Source organism: Artemia sp. Qi Xiang Cuo, chromosome 6, assembly GCF_049724085.1.
Source record: "Artemia sp. Qi Xiang Cuo chromosome 6, ASM4972408v1, whole genome shotgun sequence".
In the NCBI taxonomy this organism is placed as follows: domain Eukaryota; kingdom Metazoa; phylum Arthropoda; class Branchiopoda; order Anostraca; family Artemiidae; genus Artemia; species Artemia sp. Qi Xiang Cuo.
This window is the reverse complement of record NC_142799.1, coordinates 986,247-1,008,997: the sequence shown is the minus strand read 5'-3', so window position 1 is coordinate 1,008,997 and position 22,751 is coordinate 986,247. Positions and strand designations below refer to the sequence as shown.

The following is a 22,751-nucleotide window of genomic DNA, read 5'->3' as shown; positions in this document are numbered from 1 at the left end:
CTAGGCCCCCTCCCACGCTTATTTTTTTCCCAAAGTCACCCGATCAAAATTTTGAGATAGCCATTTTGTTCAGCATGGTCGAAAATATGATAAATATGTCTTTTAGGATGACTTAATCCCCGAAGTTCCCAGAGGGAGGGCTAAAAGTTATGAACTTTACCCAATGTTAACATATAGTATTGGTTATTGGGAAGTATACAGACGTTTTCAGGAGGTTTTTTTTCGGGTAGTGGGTGGGAAGGGGGGGTCTGTGGTTCTGGAGGAGGATCTGTTCATGAAGTTAGTTTTCATGCGGGCCGGGAAATTGCCATGTAGGGGGCGCCGGACTTGCCAGCTTTCTTTATTGGTTATTGGGAAGTATACAACCATTTTCAGGAAGGATTTTTTCTGGTGGGGGGGGGGGATATAGGAGAGGATTACACTGGATAATAGTTTCGTGGAGGATGTTTCTTTGGGGGAAGGGCCATTTCTATGAAGGGGGCGCCGGATTTACAAGCATTATTTAAGAAACGATCAGAAGTTAAATAAAAAAAACAAGTTTTTTCAACTGAAATGTAAGAAGGAATATTAGAACTTAAAACGAACAGAAATTATAACGTATGTGAGGGGGTTCTCCCCCAAGTCAATACCTCGCTCTTTACGTTACAGTTTTTTTTTCTGCTTTCAAACGAGCTATCTATTCTAATTAAACGGCCTTTATGATTCAGGATTTTGTGAATCAAATTTTTTTTTTTACTTTTAACTTATAGAGAGTGGTATTGACTAAGGGGAGAACCCCTTCATATACGTAATAACATATACGTAATAAAAAACAATAAAAAAACAAGCGATACGGCTCAATAGCAATCGAAAATTTTAAAAACGGAATTTTGATGTCAATAAATGTATCAAAAGAATGTGTTTATAATGCTGATCCTAAATATATAAATTTTATTAAGTTTAGTATTACTCATCAAAGGCTACGAGCCTGAGAAAATTTACTCGATTTTTTAAAGAGGGGAGAAACATCCCCTACAAGTGAAAGAATTTTAATGAAAATCCCACCGTCAGATTCAGCGTATCAGAAAACCCTATGACATAGGTTTCAAGCTCATATCTGCAAAAATCTGCAAAAATCTGTATTTTTTGCCAGAAGAAAAATATACGAATATAGAAGTTAGTTACGTAAGTTAATTTGTAAAGACACCCATTTAGCAAAAGAAAAGTAAAATTTGTATGCAAATAAAAGCTGCATTAACTAAAAAACGATCAGAAATAAAATAAAAAAACAAGTTTTTTAAACTGAAAGTAAAGAGCGACATTAAAACTTAAAACGAACAGAAATTATTCCGTATATGAAAGGGGCAGTCCCCTCCTCAACGCCTCGCTCTTTACGCTAAAGTTTGACTCTGTCTCACAACTTGAAAACAATAAAAAACTTTAGAGTAAAGAGCGAGGCGTTTAGGAGGGGACAGCCCCTTTCATATACGGAATAATTTCTGTTCGTTTTAAGTTTTAATGTCGCTCCTTACTTTCAGTTTAAAAAACTTGTTTTTTTTATTTAATTGACATAAGAAACAATTCCTGCTCTATTATAGCTTGTGATAGACTTGTTGGAAGTTAATATTTTACCTAAAGTTGTCCTGAGAAAAACATCAATTTTTTTTCCATGAGGAGGGTATTCTAAAGAACCAAAGGGTACATACCTAGGCTTAAATATCCTTTTTCCTTTCCCCTGTCCCACTTTTTCTGCAGACATGCGAATAAGTTTGGCTTTTTTAATGTTACCTTACATGTAATATCAGTCAGATATGTCAGTAAGTAATGGTCTTCACATTGAAAAAAATCATTCAAACTCAAGCAATGTTTTGTTTGTTTATTTCCCCCTTTTAAATAAAAACTAAACAAACTTATAATTTGTAAACTTTTTGCAGTAATTCTAGTAAACTGTTATCTTTATTCAAGTCCTTAACAGGTCATGACCCCTCCCCTGAAACGGACCTGTGCCTCCTCTATATCGAACCTGTACCTAGATATGCACCTTTGCGTTCATCCTTAATCTTTTAAAAACTGTCGTGTATTTGCGTGAAAAACTTATTTTAAGGCTGATTTTTACATTCTTTTTTGTAGCAACTTAGAGGAGACGAAACAAGGCTGGCATAGATATTATTGGGAGTCAATTCGGCAAACTTTTGGATTTGGAGCACCTATTTTATAGAATAGATCAAATATTCGGAATAGCCAGAATTTGCACGATCCTCTCAGCGAAGTTATTTTCTTTGGCAACATTGCTTATTTAAACATCCCTGCAATTTCTTTTTGTAATGTCAAGTTTTATTTCAAATAAACATAACGTAATAAAAGAAAAAAAATCAACTGCGTTTATCGACGATCAATATCAACCAAAACAAAATTTGCACCGTGCTTAAATTATCAAAACAATACATTTGAAAAAAAGGAAAAGAAAACATGTTATAATGCGTTGCACAATGATTATTTACAATAATTGCGGGTATGAATATAAGGGTTCAACTTAAACCAAACCTGAGCTCACACTATTGCGCCTGTTTGTTGCAGAAAATGGGTGATGCGAAAGCATGCAGCGAAAAATCACAACTGTAACGAATCGATCCATCAAAACTATTAAAAGACAAGCGACGTAAATGTGAAGGTCGGATTAGGTATAAAGAAAGAACTAAAAAAATTTAAAAATCTGTTGTCTTTTTTCGTCCTAGAGAATCAGACTGTTTCTCAAAAATGAAACCAATATAAGAGCCTTCAACAAAGTCTGAATTTCTAAACAACGCTGAACCATCAAAATCATTATTCATGCAAACAAAAAACAGCCTGCAATAAAAAAAAAAAAAAAAAAAAAATGGCGCGTAAGCAGGACAAAATGGTGTGAACTCAGGTAAATTGACAACATACATTACAGCCTGAAGATGCGTCACTGTAGAAAGGCAGTCTTTAAGTGGAATAAATGTATTATTCCTATAATGGGTATATAATACCCATTACAAAAAAACTGATTTCGCCAAAAAGATGCATTTGTAAGTGGAGCGTTTTGTGGGCTTATCAAATGAGGGACAATGTTCTACCATTATTTTTTACGCTTATTTAATGGTAATTACATAATCCAAATGATAGCAGGTAACAATAAGCAATAACAAGTAATAAAACACGACACAGAATCTATAATATTAAATCTTCCTAACGTAAATGCCTAGGGTGTTACAATCCCTCCGTGGTATTTTTTAAATACCATGGCTTCATTAACTTCAAAAGTAAACACTAGCTTCAATTATTGGCAAGATCAGACTAAGATTGCCTACTTTACACAATTCAGCATCCCAAAATAAAAATAGCCGGTACTTGCACGGAATCTGGTAAACAGGCGAAATGTGAAGTTTGGTTAATGCTAATGAAATAAAAAAAATAGGATGAAAATATAATAGTTAAGAAACAAATTTGGCTATGTATTCGCACATTAGGGGTTGGGGGGGGGGGGGGGTTGGTAAAGCATATAATATATTAAATACGCAACCAAACCTGGGTACCTTTTTTTGCCCCTTGAACCCGAAAAAACTAAAGATTAAATAGTTTCCACGAAGTGAACAACAACTCACTAGCTAGCGGAAACCCAGTTTTGAATAGTATCTTTGACATTCTACATGCGTTTCTCTTCGCGTGTTTACCCGATTCCATACAAGTACCAAATAGCCCTTCTAAAAAAACAGGTTTTGTGCGACATTAATTTTACATAGTAATATATACTCTTAATATATAGTACTTTTTTTAAAATAGTAATATATAGTCATACAGTACTATAGTAATATAAACTCTGCTGTACTGGCTGGTTATGTCTATAAAACTTTAAACGGCAATTACTCAAAACATGTTCTAGCAGCTTTTTCTCCAGCGACTAGCGTGATGCATGTTTTTAAGCCTTGACACTTAGAAACTTTCTACTTTCGGATCGGATGGATATATCCGATCGAATGTTTTAAGCCGTACACATTTTTAGTCCCATCTCCAACTCACATTGCAGATTAGTTAATTTTTGTGTTAATTTCATTCCAAGAAATGCTAGTCTCTAAAGAAGAACAATTACGGTTTTCAGCCAATGGTAATTGTACTGAACCATCTGTCACAAAATATCGGAAGAGGGATCATTAGAAATTAAAGCGAGATTTCTAGCCCTCTTTATGAGACAGCCGTTTGTAGGGCAACAAAGTGGCGGTTTCTACTATTTTATGTGTGTTTGTTTTTGACCCGCTAAAAAAATCGAAAGCAGAGAAACAAAAAAAAATTCTTCAAAAGAATAAAAACGAAATTAAACGAGTAAGGCTACCATCATCGAGTAAAACCTTCTGTTTAGACAGTGCAGTAAAGCAAAAATTTTGGTTTGAAGTGGGCCAAAATGCCGCCGAGTGAAAATCGAGTTATGTATATGCGAGTCTCAACAATTACATACTTTGCTACTTGCTGGAACGTTTTAGAGATGATCGGAAAATTTTCGGTGGTCAATAGAAATATATATATAAATTAGCCATATATGAACTGGTCAAACGTGCTTAATTGTAACTCACAATTTTCCAACAATTACGTTTAACTAAAGTGTATTTCCAATTCTCTATCCTTCGACTATGAACAAGTCTTTCAATGCGTCTACGTTGTTTAAGATATTCAAAACCCCTCTAATTTCCAAAAAACAAACTATTTTTTTCAAATTATTACCACCTTTTTCATAGTCAGGTAATACATATTTCAAATGCCCCTACCTATCCACACACTATTTCTTTCAAAAACACTTTCAATGCATAACGCCTCTAGATACATTCTACGCAAATGAGCTCTTTATCCTGGCAAACTCTCAAGTAGGAAAAACGGCCTAGAGGCAAACTAAATTAACAAGGGTTTGACTCTCAACCCCCGAGGACATTCGAGGTTTCTGGTATAGACGGTCGAAAGTTATTCATAGTTAACGCGGGAGCATGTTCAAATTATCGATGAAAAGTCTGAGTAAACAGAACTTTTTGTGAAAAACCGGAAAAAAATAAGATTGCAGCAATAAATAAACTACGTCAAATTATAAAATATACAATGCACAACTTAACTATAGCAATAATCTTTGTTATAGGCATTAAATAGTAGCTTGAAAGCTTTTGTAGGAATTTTAGCACATAATTCCCCCATCATGTCAACACGCAAACTGATTATTCAAATACGGTTGATTAATCTTTTTTTTTTGTAAATAAAGTTTAATTTACTTAATTTAATTTCTCTTAAGTTGAGATGTGGTTTTCACAATCAAAAAGCGATATTCATCGTAAAATATTATAACGAATAGCAACACAATTAACGGGCATTATTCCGAATACACGTACATGTGTCCATAATAAACAAGTACATATGTCAAAGCAGCTGGAAGATTGAGTAATTTAATCCAGGCTCCATCCGTACGTCCAACTCTACCTCTCATTTCAGTCACCGGTTAAATATCCACAAAATTTTAGTGTCTGAAGGATAGACCGATATTAGCCAATATTCTCATCAAGGGGTCTCTGTATACCGTATCGGACAAATGCTTTTCTTTCGCACTGACCCAACATTTTGTCCAAGTCTTGCGCACTGAATCCGAGAAGCTGTTTCAAGTCACAGACAAATTTGTAGACAAATCGCTTGTTTGGTACCTATGAAATAAAATGGGATAAATTTAATTTCTTAAGTTTAGAGTGCCTAAGTTGATTCTTGTCATCACGATACTTACCAAGAAGGGTTCATCAATTCTCAACCTAACCCCCCCCCCCCCGAAATGTTTGCTCCACTCGTAAATGCGTACAAAAATGAATGTAAACTAATTTTTGATGCGTTTTTAAAAGGTTTTTCTGTAAGCCCCTCCCCCGAATTTTTTTTTAAATCCCCCCCCCAAAAAAAAATCCTGGATACGACCCTGCTGACCCCTATCTATTTTAAAGTTAATAATTTTAAAATCAATGTTAACTATTTCCTAGCTCCGTACTATTTTGACGTCAATGACAATATGTTGCGTCCCTGTGTTTTTTTCTCTTGAAGCACCAATGGCAGTGAAAAGTGTATCTAGCTGTTTGAATTGGTCAATTGAAAACTTACGCAACCATATATATACCTATATATACATACAAAAATTAGCCAAAGTTTTGTTGGTAGTAGTGGGCATAAAATAAAATAAAAACAAAAAGACTTGGGTGAAAATAAGCAAAAAAAGCTAAAAAATATGACAGCAACCAGCTTAAGAAGGTGTAGCTTTCATTTAAAGATGTATTTGTTTTTTGGGAACCAAAGAATTGCTAATGTTCGAATTTTTATGGGCAAAAATCTTCAAGTTTAACGAATTAGTTTTCCTTAGTTATTTTCACGGTTCAACGTGGCAACACTGGCAAAAATGTGATACTGCCCATGAAAATTTATAATATTGAAACAACCAAAAGAGAAATCTTAATAAATCCTGGTTTTCAGGTATTAATAGACCAAAGATAGGCCCAGAAAGTAAAAATATTTTTATTTTGATGTCCTTGGTATTTTAAAACCTATTATGTAACTTTTTTCCAGTTCAGAACATGACACCCCTGTATGAAAAGTTTTTTTTAGTAATTTCTTTCTTACCTCTATGCAATTTAACAAGAAAGTAAAGCTGTTAAATACCTTTGTAATCATATCCCCTTCATAATAGTATCTCAGTGCGCGAGATAATTTCTCATAGTTCATATTGGGTTTGTTCTTCTTTGACCCCCACAGTTCTGCTACTCTTTCTGGATCCAAGAGAATAAATTCACCTTCACATCCTTTATCAGGTACCCATGTGATCGCCCAGCGATGCTCCCAGCTGGTCAACAAATCTAATAAAAACTGCCACAGCTGGACTTGGCTGCTTCCTATAATTTTGCCATAGACAAAACATGAATTAAGGCAAAGAAAGTTAATTAAAAAGTGGATTTAAAAAAACGTTTACAAAAACTAATAAGAGATAAGAGACTATAAGTATCAAGTTTTTTAATATAGCAAGTTTTTGTTACATAGCGAGTTTTTTTTATATAACAAGTATTTTTTATATAGAAAATTTTTACATAGCGAGTTTTTTATATAGCAAGTCTTTTTACATAGCAAGTTTTTTTATGTAGCAAGTTTTTTTACATAGCAAGTTTTTTTATAGAGCAAGTTTTTTTACATAGCAAGTTTTTTTTACATAGCAAGTTTTTTTATACATCAATTTTTTTACATAGCAAGTTTTTTATATAACAAGTTTTTTTTATATAGCAAGTTTTTTTACATAGCATGTTTTTTTTATATAGCAAGTTTTTTTACATAGCAAGTTTTTTTATATAGCAAGTTTTGTTACATAGCAAGTTTTTTTACATAACAAGTTTTTTATATAGCAAGTTTTTTTATATAGCAAGTTTGTTTACATAGCAAGTTTTTTTATATAGCAAGTTTTTTTACATAGCAAGTTTTTTATATAGCAAGCTTTTTTACATAGCAAGTTTTTTCATATAACAAGTTTTTTTTACATAGCAAGTTTTTTTACATAACAAGTTTTTTTATATAACAAGTTTTTTCACATAGCAAGTTTTTTTTACATAGCAAGTTTTTTTTTATATAAAAAGTTTTTTACACAGCAAGTTTTTATATAGCAAGTTTTCTTTAACTTTAAGAAAAATTGAAACAGTTTGGGCATACTTTATATTGGTCTGGAACAAAGAGGGCTAGCGTTACCGATGGACTACTACCTAAGGCCCGCCTTTTAAGGGGAAAAGGCTTGAGTCAATTATAACACAGGTTAGATTTAAGCCCATTTCTTATAATAAAAATTGTGACCAAGATTTATTCCAATTTTTGGCATGGCTCAGTCGACAATTGAGTAAAAAAAAGAAAAATAATAGGGTTTGTTGATAACCGAGAAACGATAAACAAAATCTTAAAAAAAAGTTAAAGTTGGAAAGAGCTTAAAAATAAAAAGAAGAAATACAGAGACTCTAGTTATCGTTTTCGACCCCTTCCGAATGTTCAATTACTTCGAAAATTTAGCAGTTTATGCACTTCTGATGCCTGCTGTTCCTATAATTTTATGCGAAAACTTCCTATAATTTTACCATAATTACGATAATAATTAAGGCCAAAAACGTTCGTCAAAAGAAAATGTGAATAAGAATACATTTACGAAAACCGGTAACAATGGAGAGAATATTTCAAGCTATGACTTGACAATAAATAAGTAAATGTAATCAAATAATATAAATAATAAGTAGAAAATAAGTATAATTAAAAATATATGATAAAATATATATTAAATATTAACCAACAATTTACAATACGTATGTTTATAATTATTGATTGATTTCTCGTTTTAGTTTCAAATCAATTTTTCGTTAGTGAGTCTTGAGAAATGGTTAATCCCTAAGCGGCAACCCTAGACTGATCGTCAGAGACGAAAAATGCAACTATTGCAGTATGGTGTAAAAATGTAAACTATTGCTAATAGCTTAATCAACATAAAACTGTGAAAACGAATTTCTAAGCTTGATATTTCCAATTTTTCTCCCAAAAGTTAATTCCGTCAAACAAACAGGCATCAAGAGAAGAGAAATCGTCGTGTATACTCTTTTCCAATGACCAGAGAAAAATCACGATGCCTCTTCTCCAAAATACGAAAAGTTCCCTTAGCCCCCCCCCCCAACCGAAAAAGAACTCCCTGTAAATTTCCATTCGATTCTCATGTCAATTTTTTTCACGTTTTGCCAACATCTGAAAGGGCATCAACAAATGAAATGAGTCAATTCATTTGAATGAAACCTCATTAATGAAATGAACCTCATATTAATGAAATGAAACCTCATTCCTTAATAGAACGATCATACTTTCCTTACAAAGTATCTAAAACTGCCAGCCAAATAAGATATACCTTCAGTACCAGTAGCCCCAACTGATAACCCCAAAGATGGGTTTACTGAAATACTTACTTTCATCATGGATAGCATACCACTCCCTTGTAATTTGTCCCTGGACGAGGCACATTGTCGCTAATGCTGGCAATTATTAATTTTACACCGATTGCGATCCCTATTAAAGGGGTTTTAAGAGGATATAATGGAATTACTTCGCTGGGAGCTTGCTCAAAGCATTGTCAGTTAAAAGCTGGATGTCAGTTAAATCTAAAATCTCAAAATAAATATCACAAGTTCATGACATAGTTACAGAGTTATCTATGTGACGTAGAAATTTTATTTTAACTTTTTTCAGGATAAAATAAAGTAGCCTAGTTTTAGTTTGGTGCCCTAATATCTCCCAGGATCAAAAGATGTTAAGTATGTATTTTACGAATGGTGGATATATCATGCCCTGTTTAAACCAAAGTCACACAAGGCTTTTAAAGTTGCAGGACTGGAGCGCACAAGGAAATTCTCTTATTTAATAATGATTAGTTAATTGCTTAATCTAGCTAATTATCATTATTAGTTAGCTGGCCCAAGAGTCAGCCATAAAAAAGAAAAAGAAATCACAGCGTATACCCTTTTGTAAGAACCTGACAAAATGGCTTGCCCTTTCGCCCCAAATACAAACACATCAAAGTCCCCTTGCACCCCCCCCCCCAAAATAAAGGAAACTTCTAATCAATCACCCGAGCTGTGAGACAAAGCAGTAGCCTGTATAGTCTACTACTACTACACACAACCCATCATATATGCACTTACTACATGCAATCTATACAAAGAGAAATATTCCCTCGCCTTTAGGCTTCAGGTATAAAGAGAGTGAAAACGCAAACTCTCTTGTGAGCTCCTATAAACCTATTGACTCTGATTATAAAAGTACATTGGAGAAACCGTTACCCGTTGTTTAGCATCACATGGTTGTTTTCAGATTAATGACTGGTCGGGCATTTTTAGTGATTGGACCTCCCAATTATATAAAATAAGATTAATAGTTAATACATATTAGTTAGTAAATAATTATTACCATAATAAGCGTATTGTGTATCTGGTTCAGCTCGAATCAATAAGGTAAGAATTGACCATGAAGGATTGTTACCACTGAATTAACGAGCTTCCAAAAAGGGCGGATTCTATTTCATCTGAATTTACTTTATATTGGAATTGTGTGAAGGTGTATAATAAATTCTGAGAAAACTAACTTGAAATTTACATTTGAAATCACAGAATTTTCCTTTTATTTTATAGAAACGATAAAATAGAATTAATTCTCCACCTTTATCTTATTAATGCATCCTGAAAAACAAAAAGCAAGGGACAGAATTAATCGCACCTTTTCGATATCCATCAATCGTGTCATATTGCGAAAGTCCACCCTCAATCCGCGGTCGAACGGTAGCACTGCCCACAGGTCGCTTCTTTTGCTGACCAGATTTATGTAAAACGCCTAGAAAATTAAGAAAAATATCATAAATACATCACCTTAAATTGAGTAATTATAAAGATGAGCATTCAATAGAACTTTATTTTTTTCAAATTCTATATATAGACCCCGGCGCCATGTCAGTGCATCAACCAAACGCCGCCAACTATGTACAAGGTTGGGGAATTGAAGACTGAAACGGAAGTAACCCCAAAAATATGATTCATAAAAAAATTGTATATTATTGTCTATAGGGAGGGGGGATAGGGGGCTATCATTTTTTAATGATGATACCTCATTTTTTTTTAACTGAAAGCAGGGATGTAAAAAAGATAACTATTTTTTCACTTAAAGCGGAGACGGAAGAAAATGATATCAAATTCCACGGGAAACCATAGAAATATTTGGATAGATCCAGGGCCCCCCATTGGGACTTGTTCATTGTCTTGGGTATTTCTGGATTTCTCATAGGCTATTGGCCTAATTTGGCTTTTGTTGTGGTCCCTTTTAATTAGATTCCTTGGATCTTATTGAATGCCATGGCGAACCTATGACCCAGTTTTCCAGTAATTTGAGGTATGTCTGAATAATTTCGACATTTTTGTTGTTCGACCTTTATAATTTTTAAATGATAATACCTCGAATTTCTTTTTATTGAAGCAGGAATGACAAAAATTTAATTATTTTTAAATTTAAATCAGAGACGGTATCCTATCAGAGTGGTATCCAGGGGGGGGGGTAGGGATACCTGAAATTTTTTTATTGTAAGCATGGATACTATTTTTTTTTTTTTAATTTAAAGCAGAGACAGTATCCTATCAAGCCATTATCCAAAGGAGGGACGGATAGGGGGTTTTAATTTTTCAATGAAAATACCTCGATTTTTTTATTGAAGGCAGGGGTGCCAAAAAAAGTTATTTATTTCTTAATTTAAAGCAGAGAGGGTATCTTATCAAGACGGTATCCAGAGGGGGTAGGGGGCTATCTTTTTTAAATGATAATACCATGAATTTTTTTTAATTGAAAGCAGGGATGCCAAAAAGTTAATTTTCTTTTTTAATTTAAATCGGAGACGGAAGAAAATGATATCAAATTCCCTGGGAAACTATAGAACTACTGTATTTTAATAGACCCACGCCCCCCCCCCATCGGGACTTGTTCATTGTCTTGGGTATTTTTGGATTTCTTACAATCTGAAATTGGGATGAATTCTGTTCCCACTTTTGGACAATAATCATGATAAAACAGAAACAAACCTCTTTTTCATTGTCATTGGAGAAATTTCAAATTGTAGCTTTAACTTGATACTTGTGCTTTTTTATGCAATTGGAAGTTCTTCTAATATAAGGTATTTACAAGCTATTACAAGTGAAAATTATAACTTTTATTAGTGTTTTTTTTTTCATTGTAATTGAAGTGTTTCACCATCATGTATTTTTCAATTTGACCAATTTACTCCTTTTAGATGCAGATTATAATTTAAATGATATTAGATATTTATGAGTTTCGAACTTGCAATGAATCCCCTAAAGAAAAAATGAATAATATCCAACAGCCAAAAGCAATCCAAAACAGCAGCAGTTCAGCACTAGTCTACATGACATATATTCTATAAGGAAGCCAAAAAACTTTAAAATGCTTTTTTGTTTTTTAATTGTTATTGAAAACCAGTTTTTAATACAAGTAAGGCTTTTTAGGAATCCAAAAGAGCAAAAAAACAATCATAGACAGCGCGCTAGCACTGCCTAAGTAAAGAACGATGTGGGCACAATGTGTTGTTTTTTTTTCAGCCAGGCACTTCGTATCGAAGGAGTTGTTGTAGAAACTTCAAAAAAGGGCTCATTCGATTGGAAATTGAAGTGGCTAGTCCCCTTTTTAATATTCGAAAGTGATTGGAGGGCAACTAGCCCCCCCCCCCCCCACGCCGATCATTCCCCCAAACACATCCAATCAAAATTCTGAGATAGCCATTTTGTTCAGCGTAGTTGATTTCCAGATAGAAAATATGTTTTTAAGGAGGAAACCCCCCCATAACTCTCTGGGCAAGGGTTTTAAGTTACGCCCCGAGGGCACATAAGAACGATGTTGGCACAATGTACTATTTATTATTTTTTTCCTTTAGATCAGTGCACTTCAGATGGAAGGGTCGTCGTAGAAATTTCAAAAGGAGTTCATTCGATTGGAAATTGAGAGTTCGAGTGACCTTTTTAATAGTCAAAAGTGATTGGAGGGCAACTAGCCCTCCCCACGCCCATCATTCCCCCTAACACATCAAATCAAAATTTCGAGATAGCCATTTTGTTCAGCCTAGTTGATTTCCAGATAGAAAATGTTTTTGAGGAGGAAACTCCCCCACAACCCTAAGGGCAAGGGTTTTAAGTTATGCCCTGGGGGCATATAAGGTTTTTATAGAAGGCGTTGTTGTAGAAACTTCAAAAAAGGGCTCATTCGATTGGAAATTCAAAGGGCTAGTGCCCTTTTTAATAGTCTAAAGTGATTGGAGGGCAACTAGCCCCCCCTCCACGCCCATCATTCCCCAAACACATCCAATACAAATTTTGAGATAGCCATTTTGTTCAGCGTAGTTGATTTCCAGATAAAAAATATGTTTTGAGGAGGACACTCCCCCACGACCCTCGGGGCAAGGGTTTTAAGTTATGCCCTGGGGGCATATAAGGTATTTATAGAAGACATTGTCGTAGAAACTTCAAAAAAGGCTCATTCGATTGGAAATTCAAAGGGCTAGAGCCCTTTTTAATAAACAAAAGTTATTGGAGGGCAACTAGCCCCCTCCCCAAGGCCATTATTCCCCCAAACACATCCAATCAAAATTTTGAGATAGCCATTTTGTTCAGCGTAGTTGATTTCCAGATAGAAAATTATGTTTTGAGGAGGATACTCCCCAACAGCCCTTAGGGCAAGGGTTTTAAGTTATGTCCTGGGGGCATATAAGGTTTTTATTGAAATCTTTGTCGTAGAAACTTGAAAAAGAGCTCATTCTATTTGAAATTCAAAGGGCTAGTACCCTTTTTAATAGTCGAAAGTGATTAGTAATATTTTTTGTTGTTGTTGTTGTTTAGACCGGAGCACTTCGTATCGAAGGAGTTGTCGTAGGAACTTCGAAAGGGGCTGATTGGATTAAAAATAGAAAGGGCTGATGCCCTTTTTAATAGTCGAAAGTGATTGGAGGGCAACCAATCCCCCTTTTATTCCCACCCTCCCACGCACACCCTCCAATTTGCCCATTATGTTTAAAACTAAATATTGCCTTAAGATTAAACAAAAATGCACCGTGATAATGCTAATTCCCAATAAAGCATCTCAGGATTATCCCAAAAGCAACTGGGGGAACCATATTCATACTTTCTGGGCTGCTCCTGCTCTTGAGATTTAACCAAACCAAAATAGCGTCCGCTTATCTAAGCTATCAAAGACAGTAACCTTATTTTTTGGCGGATGCTGTCAAGTTTTTCATTTCAGGTCTAATAGATGAGGTACGAAACTAAATTAAACAGTATTATTTGGTGCCAGATCTTTAAAATGGTGTATGTTGTTAAAAATTGCTGAAAATTTTTCTCCAGCATACAAATAGCAGGCCAAACTATAAAGTCTTAAAAAACGAAAAGATTTAAAGTGCTATTTTATTTTTCCCTGAAAAGACTATGTCAATATAAAACGAACAGAAATTAGTTAAAAAAAAAACCATTTTTCCACAAAAGTAGTTTTTCGAAGCAATGCGAAGAACCTCATGGAAAAAAAATTGAACAAAAATAAAATCAAATAACTTACCAAGCGTGAAACTACCGCATATCAGCATCGATAACTGAATGAAAACCAGAATGACCACAAATTAGAATAAACAACAGAGACAAACTCAAAACGAACAGAAATTAGCACAAGTTGGGCGCAAAATCCCTATGCCTTCCCAGGGCCAGAACAAAATTTGCCCTTTACTGAAAAAATACAAATGATTGTGCATTGTCAGTTTAATATACATATACTGATATTTAGTGATCAAAATGTTTATATTATTTGATTTATTAGGGTTATAAAAATAGAAACATTTATATTTTTTTTCAGTAAAGTGCAAATTTTGTTTCGCGTAAGTTTGGATGGGTAAGATTAAACTTCATGAAACTTATATATTTGAAATCAGCATAAAAATCTCATTCTTTTGATCTATCTATTGGTGTCATTATTCCGTTTTTTAGAGTTTGGGTTACTATTGAGCCGGGTTGCTCTGTACTTACAGTTCGTTACCACGAACTGTTTGATATATATATATATATATATATATATATATACATATATATATATATATATATATATATATATATATATATATATATATATATATATATATATATATATATATATATATATATATATATATATATATAGTTAAATTCAGAAATATGGTTAATATCGAAATTCACCAGTTAATGTCGACATTCACCGGTGAATGTCGGAAATTCACTTTTATCTGCTTGGATTCAATTAGCTTTGCGAGTCAGATTTTCAGTCTTATGCAAGCTATAAAGGTAAAAGTTAAAGTTAGGTTAGATTATGTTAGTTTAGGCTAGGTTAGATTAGGTTATGGGTTAAATATCAGAAATGGGTTAAAAACCTGACCTAAGATAACCCAAAGTAACCTATCCAAACCTAATCTAACCTAACCCATCATCATCAAACCTCGCATTAAACTATAAAAGTTGACTGGCAACGCTGACTAAATCCAAGGAAAAAAAAGGGTATTTCGGTGATTCACCGGTGAATGTCGACATTCACGAATTTCGGACACTCGGTAACATATATTTATCCCCTAAGATGATTCTATGTTTACTCAAGACCTGGAAAAAAAATCTTGGAGGAAATAGAAAACATCTTTTCATGTCCGTCACTTGGATGAATATAAGAGTTACAGGAACCATTTTAAATCAATTATTCACCAAGCAAACTCAGACTTTTTTTTTCTATTTTAGAACTTTGTGTGAATTTGGGAAAGTTGTGAAAACTAAAACTTGTTGACTTATTAATTCGGCCTTACAACCAGATTTTCCAAAATCAGTTTTACCTGAAAGTCTAGTTATCAACGGTTAGTTGGTATTCGGTAAAGAAGTTGTCAAAAGTCACCAACAGTCTTATGTCTTTGATGTTAGTCAAAATGAAGCAGCAGGTATTTCTCTAGCGCCTTCTGATCCTGATTACGAACCTTATTAGGCCTAACTTGTCTAAAATTAACGGCGCTGGAAAGCTTTAAGACTGTTCCTTCACTACAGGACGCTTTCTCGTCAGGACAAAGTCACATTTCGACTAAGGCTATTAAGTTCATTTTGTCATCAATTCTTTCACCCTTAACTAAGGTTGTTCATGCTTTTTATGATCTTGATATTTTCCCAAAAGCGCTTAGAAGCACAAGAGTTTTAGTTCTTTTTTCTTGAAACGACCCTTCAAACTAGAGACTGATGTCTCTCCTATCAGTCTTCAGTCATATTTTGGGGAAGACTATGCTGTCAAGGCTCACAAGCTTTCTCGGCGCAAAACAATTTCTTCATAAATTTCAGTTTGAGTTTCGTACTGGTCATTTTACAGAGCACGCATGTTCTGAGGTTTTTAATTTCATCCATTCGGCCTTATATTCTGGACTAATCCCAGCTGCTTTACTTGTAGTTGCAAAGAAGACACTCGATTCCTTAACATTCGTCATTCTGCTTGAAAAACTTGACAACGTCAGAGTGCGAGCAACTGCTCACTCTTCGTTCCATTCGTATCTTTCTAGCAGGAAGATCTTCGTTGGCAAGAACACTCTAAATGACTTTGACGTTGAAACCTGGAGTCCCATGGCGTTTCATCCTGGGCTCAACCACTTTTTTTTGGATTGACGTTAATGAGCTCTTTTATGCAGTAAAAATGTGCAGTCCGAAGTTGTATCAAGGGCGGATCCAGGATTTTTTTAGGGGGGGGGGCAAAATAGGTTGATTTGATAAACTTGCGTTAGGAGCGAGTTTAATTAACGCAAACTTGCATTAATTAAGTAAATTGCACTACTTTAGACTACGTTAGGGGGGGGGTCGACCCTCCCCTGGATCCGCCACTGAGTTGTATTCCGTTTGTGCTACCCCTCTCACGCTCATGAACCAGATCCCAGTAAGATCCTGATGAAAAAAGCAATTACTGATGACAGTACTTGATCTACGATAGCATTTGACGAACCTTTGCTGAGGACAAATCTTCTTGCTTAATTAGAGAGAGCTCTTTCATTGTTTGATGGGAATTACTTGGCTCTTCATGTTTCCAGGTCTAGGTTTTTTCCAGATTCTCTATAATTTATCACGGCATTATAGTGATACAGCCAGTTCTGAAAATGGTTATTTCTCTTTCCATGGAATTCTTTATGATGAGAACTTGTCTTCAAATTGATATATGTCAATGCAATAAAAGCCAAAACTACCAGGAATATGAACACCATGTGTAAGCTGAAGTACATATTCTTCAGATGTATTCTATGGCTTTATTTCTTCACATTGATCCGATGATATATTTCTTACTGTTCTACCATATGAATTTCTACTTTCCAGTAGAATTTACGGAGTATAGCGTCTCTTCGTAAAGAGGCCAAACTCGTTGTGAAGCTAGCAAACTCATCTGCTGTTCAGCCATCTCAAACCTTAGATCAGTTTATGTCCTTCCATCTGCTTCTTTTAATTTTACACGACTGCATCAGAAACTTTCAATTGTCTTCTAGTCTCCTATTTCATATCTGACAGCTCGTAGTATTGCCTACGATGTTCTGACAGCATAAAGGTCCCTGCCACGCGTTACGTTCGGTATCACTTTCACTCTCTGGTGGCATCTTCAAAACTACACTTCCATCACTGTGACCATTGGCCTGTCATTCCTTTGGCACCCGATTGAATATTTAAACATTAATTTATATCTATAAATAGTGATTGACAAAGTCTTTTATTATTTTCACATAGCTTGGTTATACATTAATTAAGACTGTTACTTTTTCTTTATTTATGTGTGTAAAGATTGATTTTCGAAATTAGTTAATTTTTTTAAGTTGATTATGAAAGGATGGTGTTATGCATTTTTATTTTCGAGTTGGCTGTAAGAGAGTAGTATCACATTTTTATCTCTAATTTGCTTTTTTCTTGGGGGGAAGAGAGTGTGAGGCCACGTATCGTCCGATTAAAATTGATTAACGGCATCAGTTTTTTTCTTATTTTACTGTTTAATTTTTATTTAATTTTTCTTTCCATTTTTCCGTTTTTTTGTGTCATGGAGCCAACTTGGATGGGGGGGGAGGGTGACTATTCTTGTGGTTTTATTGGTGTACTCTTGTAGCTGAGAAACTAATATAATTGACAACCTCTCTCCCAATTTATCTCCAAGATCCACCCCCCCCCAATCCTTGTTAGGATTTTGTAATGGATCCTAGGGAACTATATATTATTGCCCCTTTGGGTGATGCATTTTCTCTCCACGAGAAAACGAGGCTCAACATAATCTACGCCCTCCCTTCAATTCCCAGAATCTTGCCCTTTCCCCAAACAACCTAATGGAGCAAAACCTTACCAAAAGGGCTGAAACTGAAATAATACATATAGGCAATTGATTTAATCGACCTAATCTTACCGTTTTTTTTAAGGATTATAGCACCAAACCTTCTAACTTCTTGTGCATATGTCCAACTTATTCAGCTCTTACAATCACTCCCCCTAAGATATCGCAGTGGATGAAGTCCTGCCTGGAAGCACTGAGGACTTTCATTCAAACGTGCTTGTTGCAAGGTCTTCTCACTCGAGGAGTGGCGACCCATGAGGTAAATAATCAGTCAATAAACTGATACAGCATAATGCTGTGTTTACCTTAAACAGCTTCGAGCTGTAATGAGCTGTTAGCAGGAGCGAAAAACTGGGGGAGGAAGACATTCCCCCTAGATTGTATTCCCCCCCCCTTACATGTTTTTTTAAATAAGTTTTATGGTACAGTCATTTGAACCACCACCCCCCCCCCCAAAAAAAAAAAATCGTTCTTTGTAGTTTGGTTCAATAAAAATTGAAAAAAAAAGACAATTTCTTAAACCACATTGGCCTGACATCACATAAAGAAAGAAAAATCGAGCAAAAATGTTGTTTTTTTATAGGCCAAATGAAAGTACTGAAAAAAAAAAAACACATCAAAGCGAATATTTCGAGAGGACAAACGCCTCTCTTCTTCAGTGCAAAACGAAATAATATATCCAAAAACAAACGCGGAAAGTCAATGTGAAAAGAACCAAAAAACCAAAAATTTAAAAGACGAATAAAATTCAATAAAAGCCAAAAATTAAAAGAATTAAAACCAAATACCTACCAACCATAAAAGCGAGTCATTCGCAAATATACGTGATTTGTACAGAATCCAATAAAGTATGAACTGCCATCGACGAATACTAGCGAACAACTGAGAAAGAAAAGAAAACAATTCATTCAATCAAAAAACAAAACGAACCAGCAATTAAATAAGTTGGAGAACTTCGGAGAACTTCGGACTTCGGATTTTAATTAATGCATTTCCTGCAGACACCCTTTGAGACCTAAGGGGTTGTTCACGTGTTTGATTATATAACTGGGAAAGTGGTTCAAGGTTTATTTCAGGGATTACTAAAGTATCGGATTCTTAAATCACCAGAATCTCTGTTCAAAGCTAGACCTAAATGTTGGTACTTATAACTTTCAACAGCTTCTCTGTAGTGCTGGAAAATACCTTTGTCATGCAAAATTAGGCTAGCTTGATTAAACAGAATAATATAGTCTAGGTTTTGAAAAATGTGCTCTGCAAGGGCAGAGTCAAAATTTTCTGGTTTTTTCCGCTTTTTAAGTGTATTATTAACTTAACTAGAGTGCTGATTTAATCTATCCGTTGGTCGCTGATTAGTTCTTCCGATATACCAAAGACCACACGAACAAGGAATTCTGTAGACACCGGAGTTTTCACCTATCGGGATAGGGTCTTTACCTTGATAAATTTGGGACCTGATAGTTTTTCTGGGTCTATAAAAAGTGTAAATGTTATTTTTTTCTTAGATGGTTTGAAACGTGGTCTGAAACCCCTTTAACATATGGGAGACCAAGATACACTAAATTTTCCCTTTGATTTGTGTTTTCTGTGGAACTATCTGATAATCTTTTAATGCGTTTTGCAATTACAGAATTTATTAAACTAATTGGATACCCATTCCCAAATAAAATATCTCTAAAGTGGTTGAGCTCTAAATCCAAGAAGCGTGTTGAACAAACTTTCAATGCTCCATCAACTAGAGAAGTGACAACTCCTCTTTTCACAGCAGGAGAATGATTAGAGGAATAATTTAAGTAACGGTCAATATGTGTGGGTTTTCCATAGACACTAAACTCGAAACATGTATCATTTCGTTGCACCAGAACATCTAAGAAAGGAAGACGCCTCTCTATCTCTGATTCCTGAGTAAATTTGAGTTTTGGATCCAAGGAATTGAACAAGTGAAGAAAAGAACCAAGAGAATCGTCAGTATGCTCTCACAAATAAAAAATATCATCTTTAAAACGAACCCAAAATTCAGGTTTACAAAAACTTTGCAAAATAGCCCTTTCTTCGAGGTCTTCCATGACGATATCAGCCTGTATTGGAGAAAGGGGGGCACCCATTGAAAGCCCATATTTCTGTCTATAAAAAATGCCTCTATAATGGAAGTAAAAAAGAAATTCTGTTACAAAGTGCTGTAAGAGAAAGAAGTGTCTGATTCAAAAGAGTAGATTTTTCTGATATAGATGGGTTAGAATTAAGTTTAAGCTCCAAAATCATTTCGGCTTTTTGAGGATCACAATTGGTATTAATTGAATCTGCATCAAAACTGCCAATTCTTGTATTTGGTTTAACCGAAACTTGCTTTGCCTTGGCAAAAATATCAGCGGAATTTTTAATATAGGATTTTTGAGCCTGAATTAGTGGGCGAAATACAACTGATAAGAATTTCCTTATTTTTGCTGTAGGAGAATTAAAAGAAGAAACAATGGGTCGAAGTGGATTACCGGGCTTATAAACTTTAGGCAGACTATAAGAGCGTAGGGACGTAAATCCACATGTGTTAAACTTTTTGCACAATTGATCTGTGATCTCCTTTTTTCCTTTAAGATAAGAAATCTCTTCGGATTTCAATGACAAATTTTTTTTTGAGATTGGTAGGTTTTTAGTCATGTTTGTTAGGATCACTTAGAATGTCCCTGACTTTTTTGTCGTAATCCTCTGAATCTAAGACAACAACAGTATTCCCTTTATTGGCTTTCGTAATAATTCTGGAATGATCTTTATGTAGTGCGTGTAAGACCAAGTGTTCATTTTTACTAAATTTTTTTAAAATTTGGATTATTAACAGAAGGCGAATCCAACAAAGTTTCAACAAATTGTGCTCTAACCACAGCAGTCTCTCCAATATCCGCAGGAGATTCATGAAATGCCCCTTCTTTGTTCGCCATGATTTCACTGTAAGGTATTTTCAAGAGGGCTATTGAAAGTTTCAATACTTTCGACAGAACCTGGTTTTGCTCTGTTGTAAGGGGCGTGGAGCTGAGATTTATCACAGCAGGACCAGGATACGCATTTGGGACAAAAGGTGGATTATTAGCGAGTTTTTCAATTTTAAACGGTGTAATTTCTCAGAAAGTCTTTGTCTAGAAATCCTGGTTCGTTTTGTTTTTTGAGTGAATGAATTGTTTTCTTTTCTCTCTCAGTTGTTCGCTAGTATCCGTCGATGGTAGTTTAAATTTTTTTGGATTTTTTACAAATTGCCGATGTTGGCGAATAGCTCACTTTTATGGTTGTTAGGTATTTGGTTTGAATTCTTTTAGGTTTTGGATTTTATTGAATTTTAGTCATCTTTTATGTTTTTTGTTTTTTGGTTCTTTTCACATTGACTTTCCGCGTCTGTTTTTGGATACATTATTTCGTTTTGCACTAAAGAAGAGAGGCGTTTGTCCTCTCAAAATATTAGCTTTGTTGTGTTTTTTTTTCAGTAATTTCATTTGGCCTATAAAAAAAAAGAAAAATTTTTTGCTCGTTTTTTCTTTCTTTATTGAAAAAAAAATCCTGCAACATTTTCTCCCTACATTTTTTGGTACAGTCATTTGAAAACAACCACCCCCCCCCCCAAAAAAAAATAATCAAACAAAATACCTTTCTTTGTAGTTTTATTAAACGAAAATTGGAAAAAAAAATCCTTGTTGCCCTCTCCGACATTTTTCTGAATTAGCGTTCCATGGTTGTTAGTAGTGCCAGTAGAACTTTATTTATTAGCACTATGCTACAACTAAACCTCAAGCAGAAAAATTAGCACCTCAAACTAGCAGTAAAATTTGGCAAACTCGAAATGGCACCTCCCCTTTCACTCCTCTGCAGTACTTTCTTCTGTTAAGTGTTTACAATACAGTAGATCATGGCATATTTTGAAAGAGAATATGAGGGAAACTTACCAACAAACTTGCATTCCTTCAAGAGCTTCATATGAGTCCAGAAATTATCATTTTCATCAACTTTTACCAACTTTTTGAAGATTGTGTGGGTCATTGTACATAATGAAACACCATCAATATTTTTCCACATGGCTGGATTTATCTGTTTCAATGAGAACCTTTTTACAGCCCAATTCAACCAAAATTGTACATGTTCCCTTGTCCATTCGCAAGGATCATCAGGCATTTTCAATCTTTCTTGTTCTGCTTTGAATAGAGGATCTTCAACCCATCTATCAAATAAATAAGCATTAAATATACCCTGTAAAGTCAAATTGATCAAATAACATTACCTCGTTCAACTTAAATCAAGTGATTTCGATCTGCTTACCAGAAGTCTTTCTGCATCAACTTGTAAAATTGTAGAAAGTGACAAGCTACTTAGGCAATCTACTTGCATTTTCGTCAAAATCCGATGAATAACTGTCATCTCTATTTGAGTAAATAGGTTGTACATCAAGGAACGTATTTGTTTAATATTTCCAATGAGACTTCAGATATTGTAGTCCCTATTGATAATTTTGCGTCATTAAATAGTAAAGTCATAATGACGTCATAATGGCGTCATTTCGTCACTAAATTGTAAAGAATCTTTACGCACAACTGGAAGCGTTTTGTAAGAGCGACAATATTTCGTTATTGTTCTGCTTCTTCCAGGTTCAAGTTTTTGAACTTGAAAAAAGCAGGATCTTATATTTTCTATTTAACTCACCTATTTTTGCCACAAAACCTAGTCTGGGATAGACTCTGAAAGAATAGCTGTTTTAACCTTCCCCTCCCTCCTTTTGTTTCCGGAAAGCTTCCTTATTAAGATATATTTAATGTAGAATCTAATAATCGCTTTAATCA

The 22,751-nt window shown here is 34.6% G+C and overlaps 2 protein-coding genes across 2 annotated transcripts in view; one reads left to right on the top strand and one right to left on the bottom strand.

Annotated features, from left to right (window-relative positions):
* The window catches only part of LOC148950779 (activator of 90 kDa heat shock protein ATPase homolog 1), a 47,594-nt gene extending 45,347 nt beyond the window's left edge, over positions 1-2,247 (top strand). Inside the window, exon 8 of the mRNA XM_089090450.1 lies at positions 2,110-2,247. Within this exon, the coding sequence (XP_088946576.1) occupies positions 2,110-2,197 (88 nt within the window). The 3' untranslated portion in view covers positions 2,198-2,247. The remainder of the gene's footprint in view (positions 1-2,109) is intronic.
* A 3,262-nt stretch (positions 2,248-5,509) lies between these two features.
* LOC148950776 (DNA-binding protein Ets97D-like) overlaps positions 5,510-22,751 on the bottom strand; it is a 39,097-nt gene continuing 21,855 nt past the window's right edge. Inside the window, exons 3-6 of the mRNA XM_089090449.1 lie at positions 21,864-22,135; positions 10,279-10,392; positions 6,664-6,893; positions 5,510-5,672 (exon numbers count right to left, since the gene is read on the bottom strand). Of these exons, the coding sequence (XP_088946575.1) occupies positions 5,517-5,672; positions 6,664-6,893; positions 10,279-10,392; positions 21,864-22,135 (772 nt within the window). The 3' untranslated portion in view covers positions 5,510-5,516. The remainder of the gene's footprint in view (positions 5,673-6,663; positions 6,894-10,278; positions 10,393-21,863; positions 22,136-22,751) is intronic.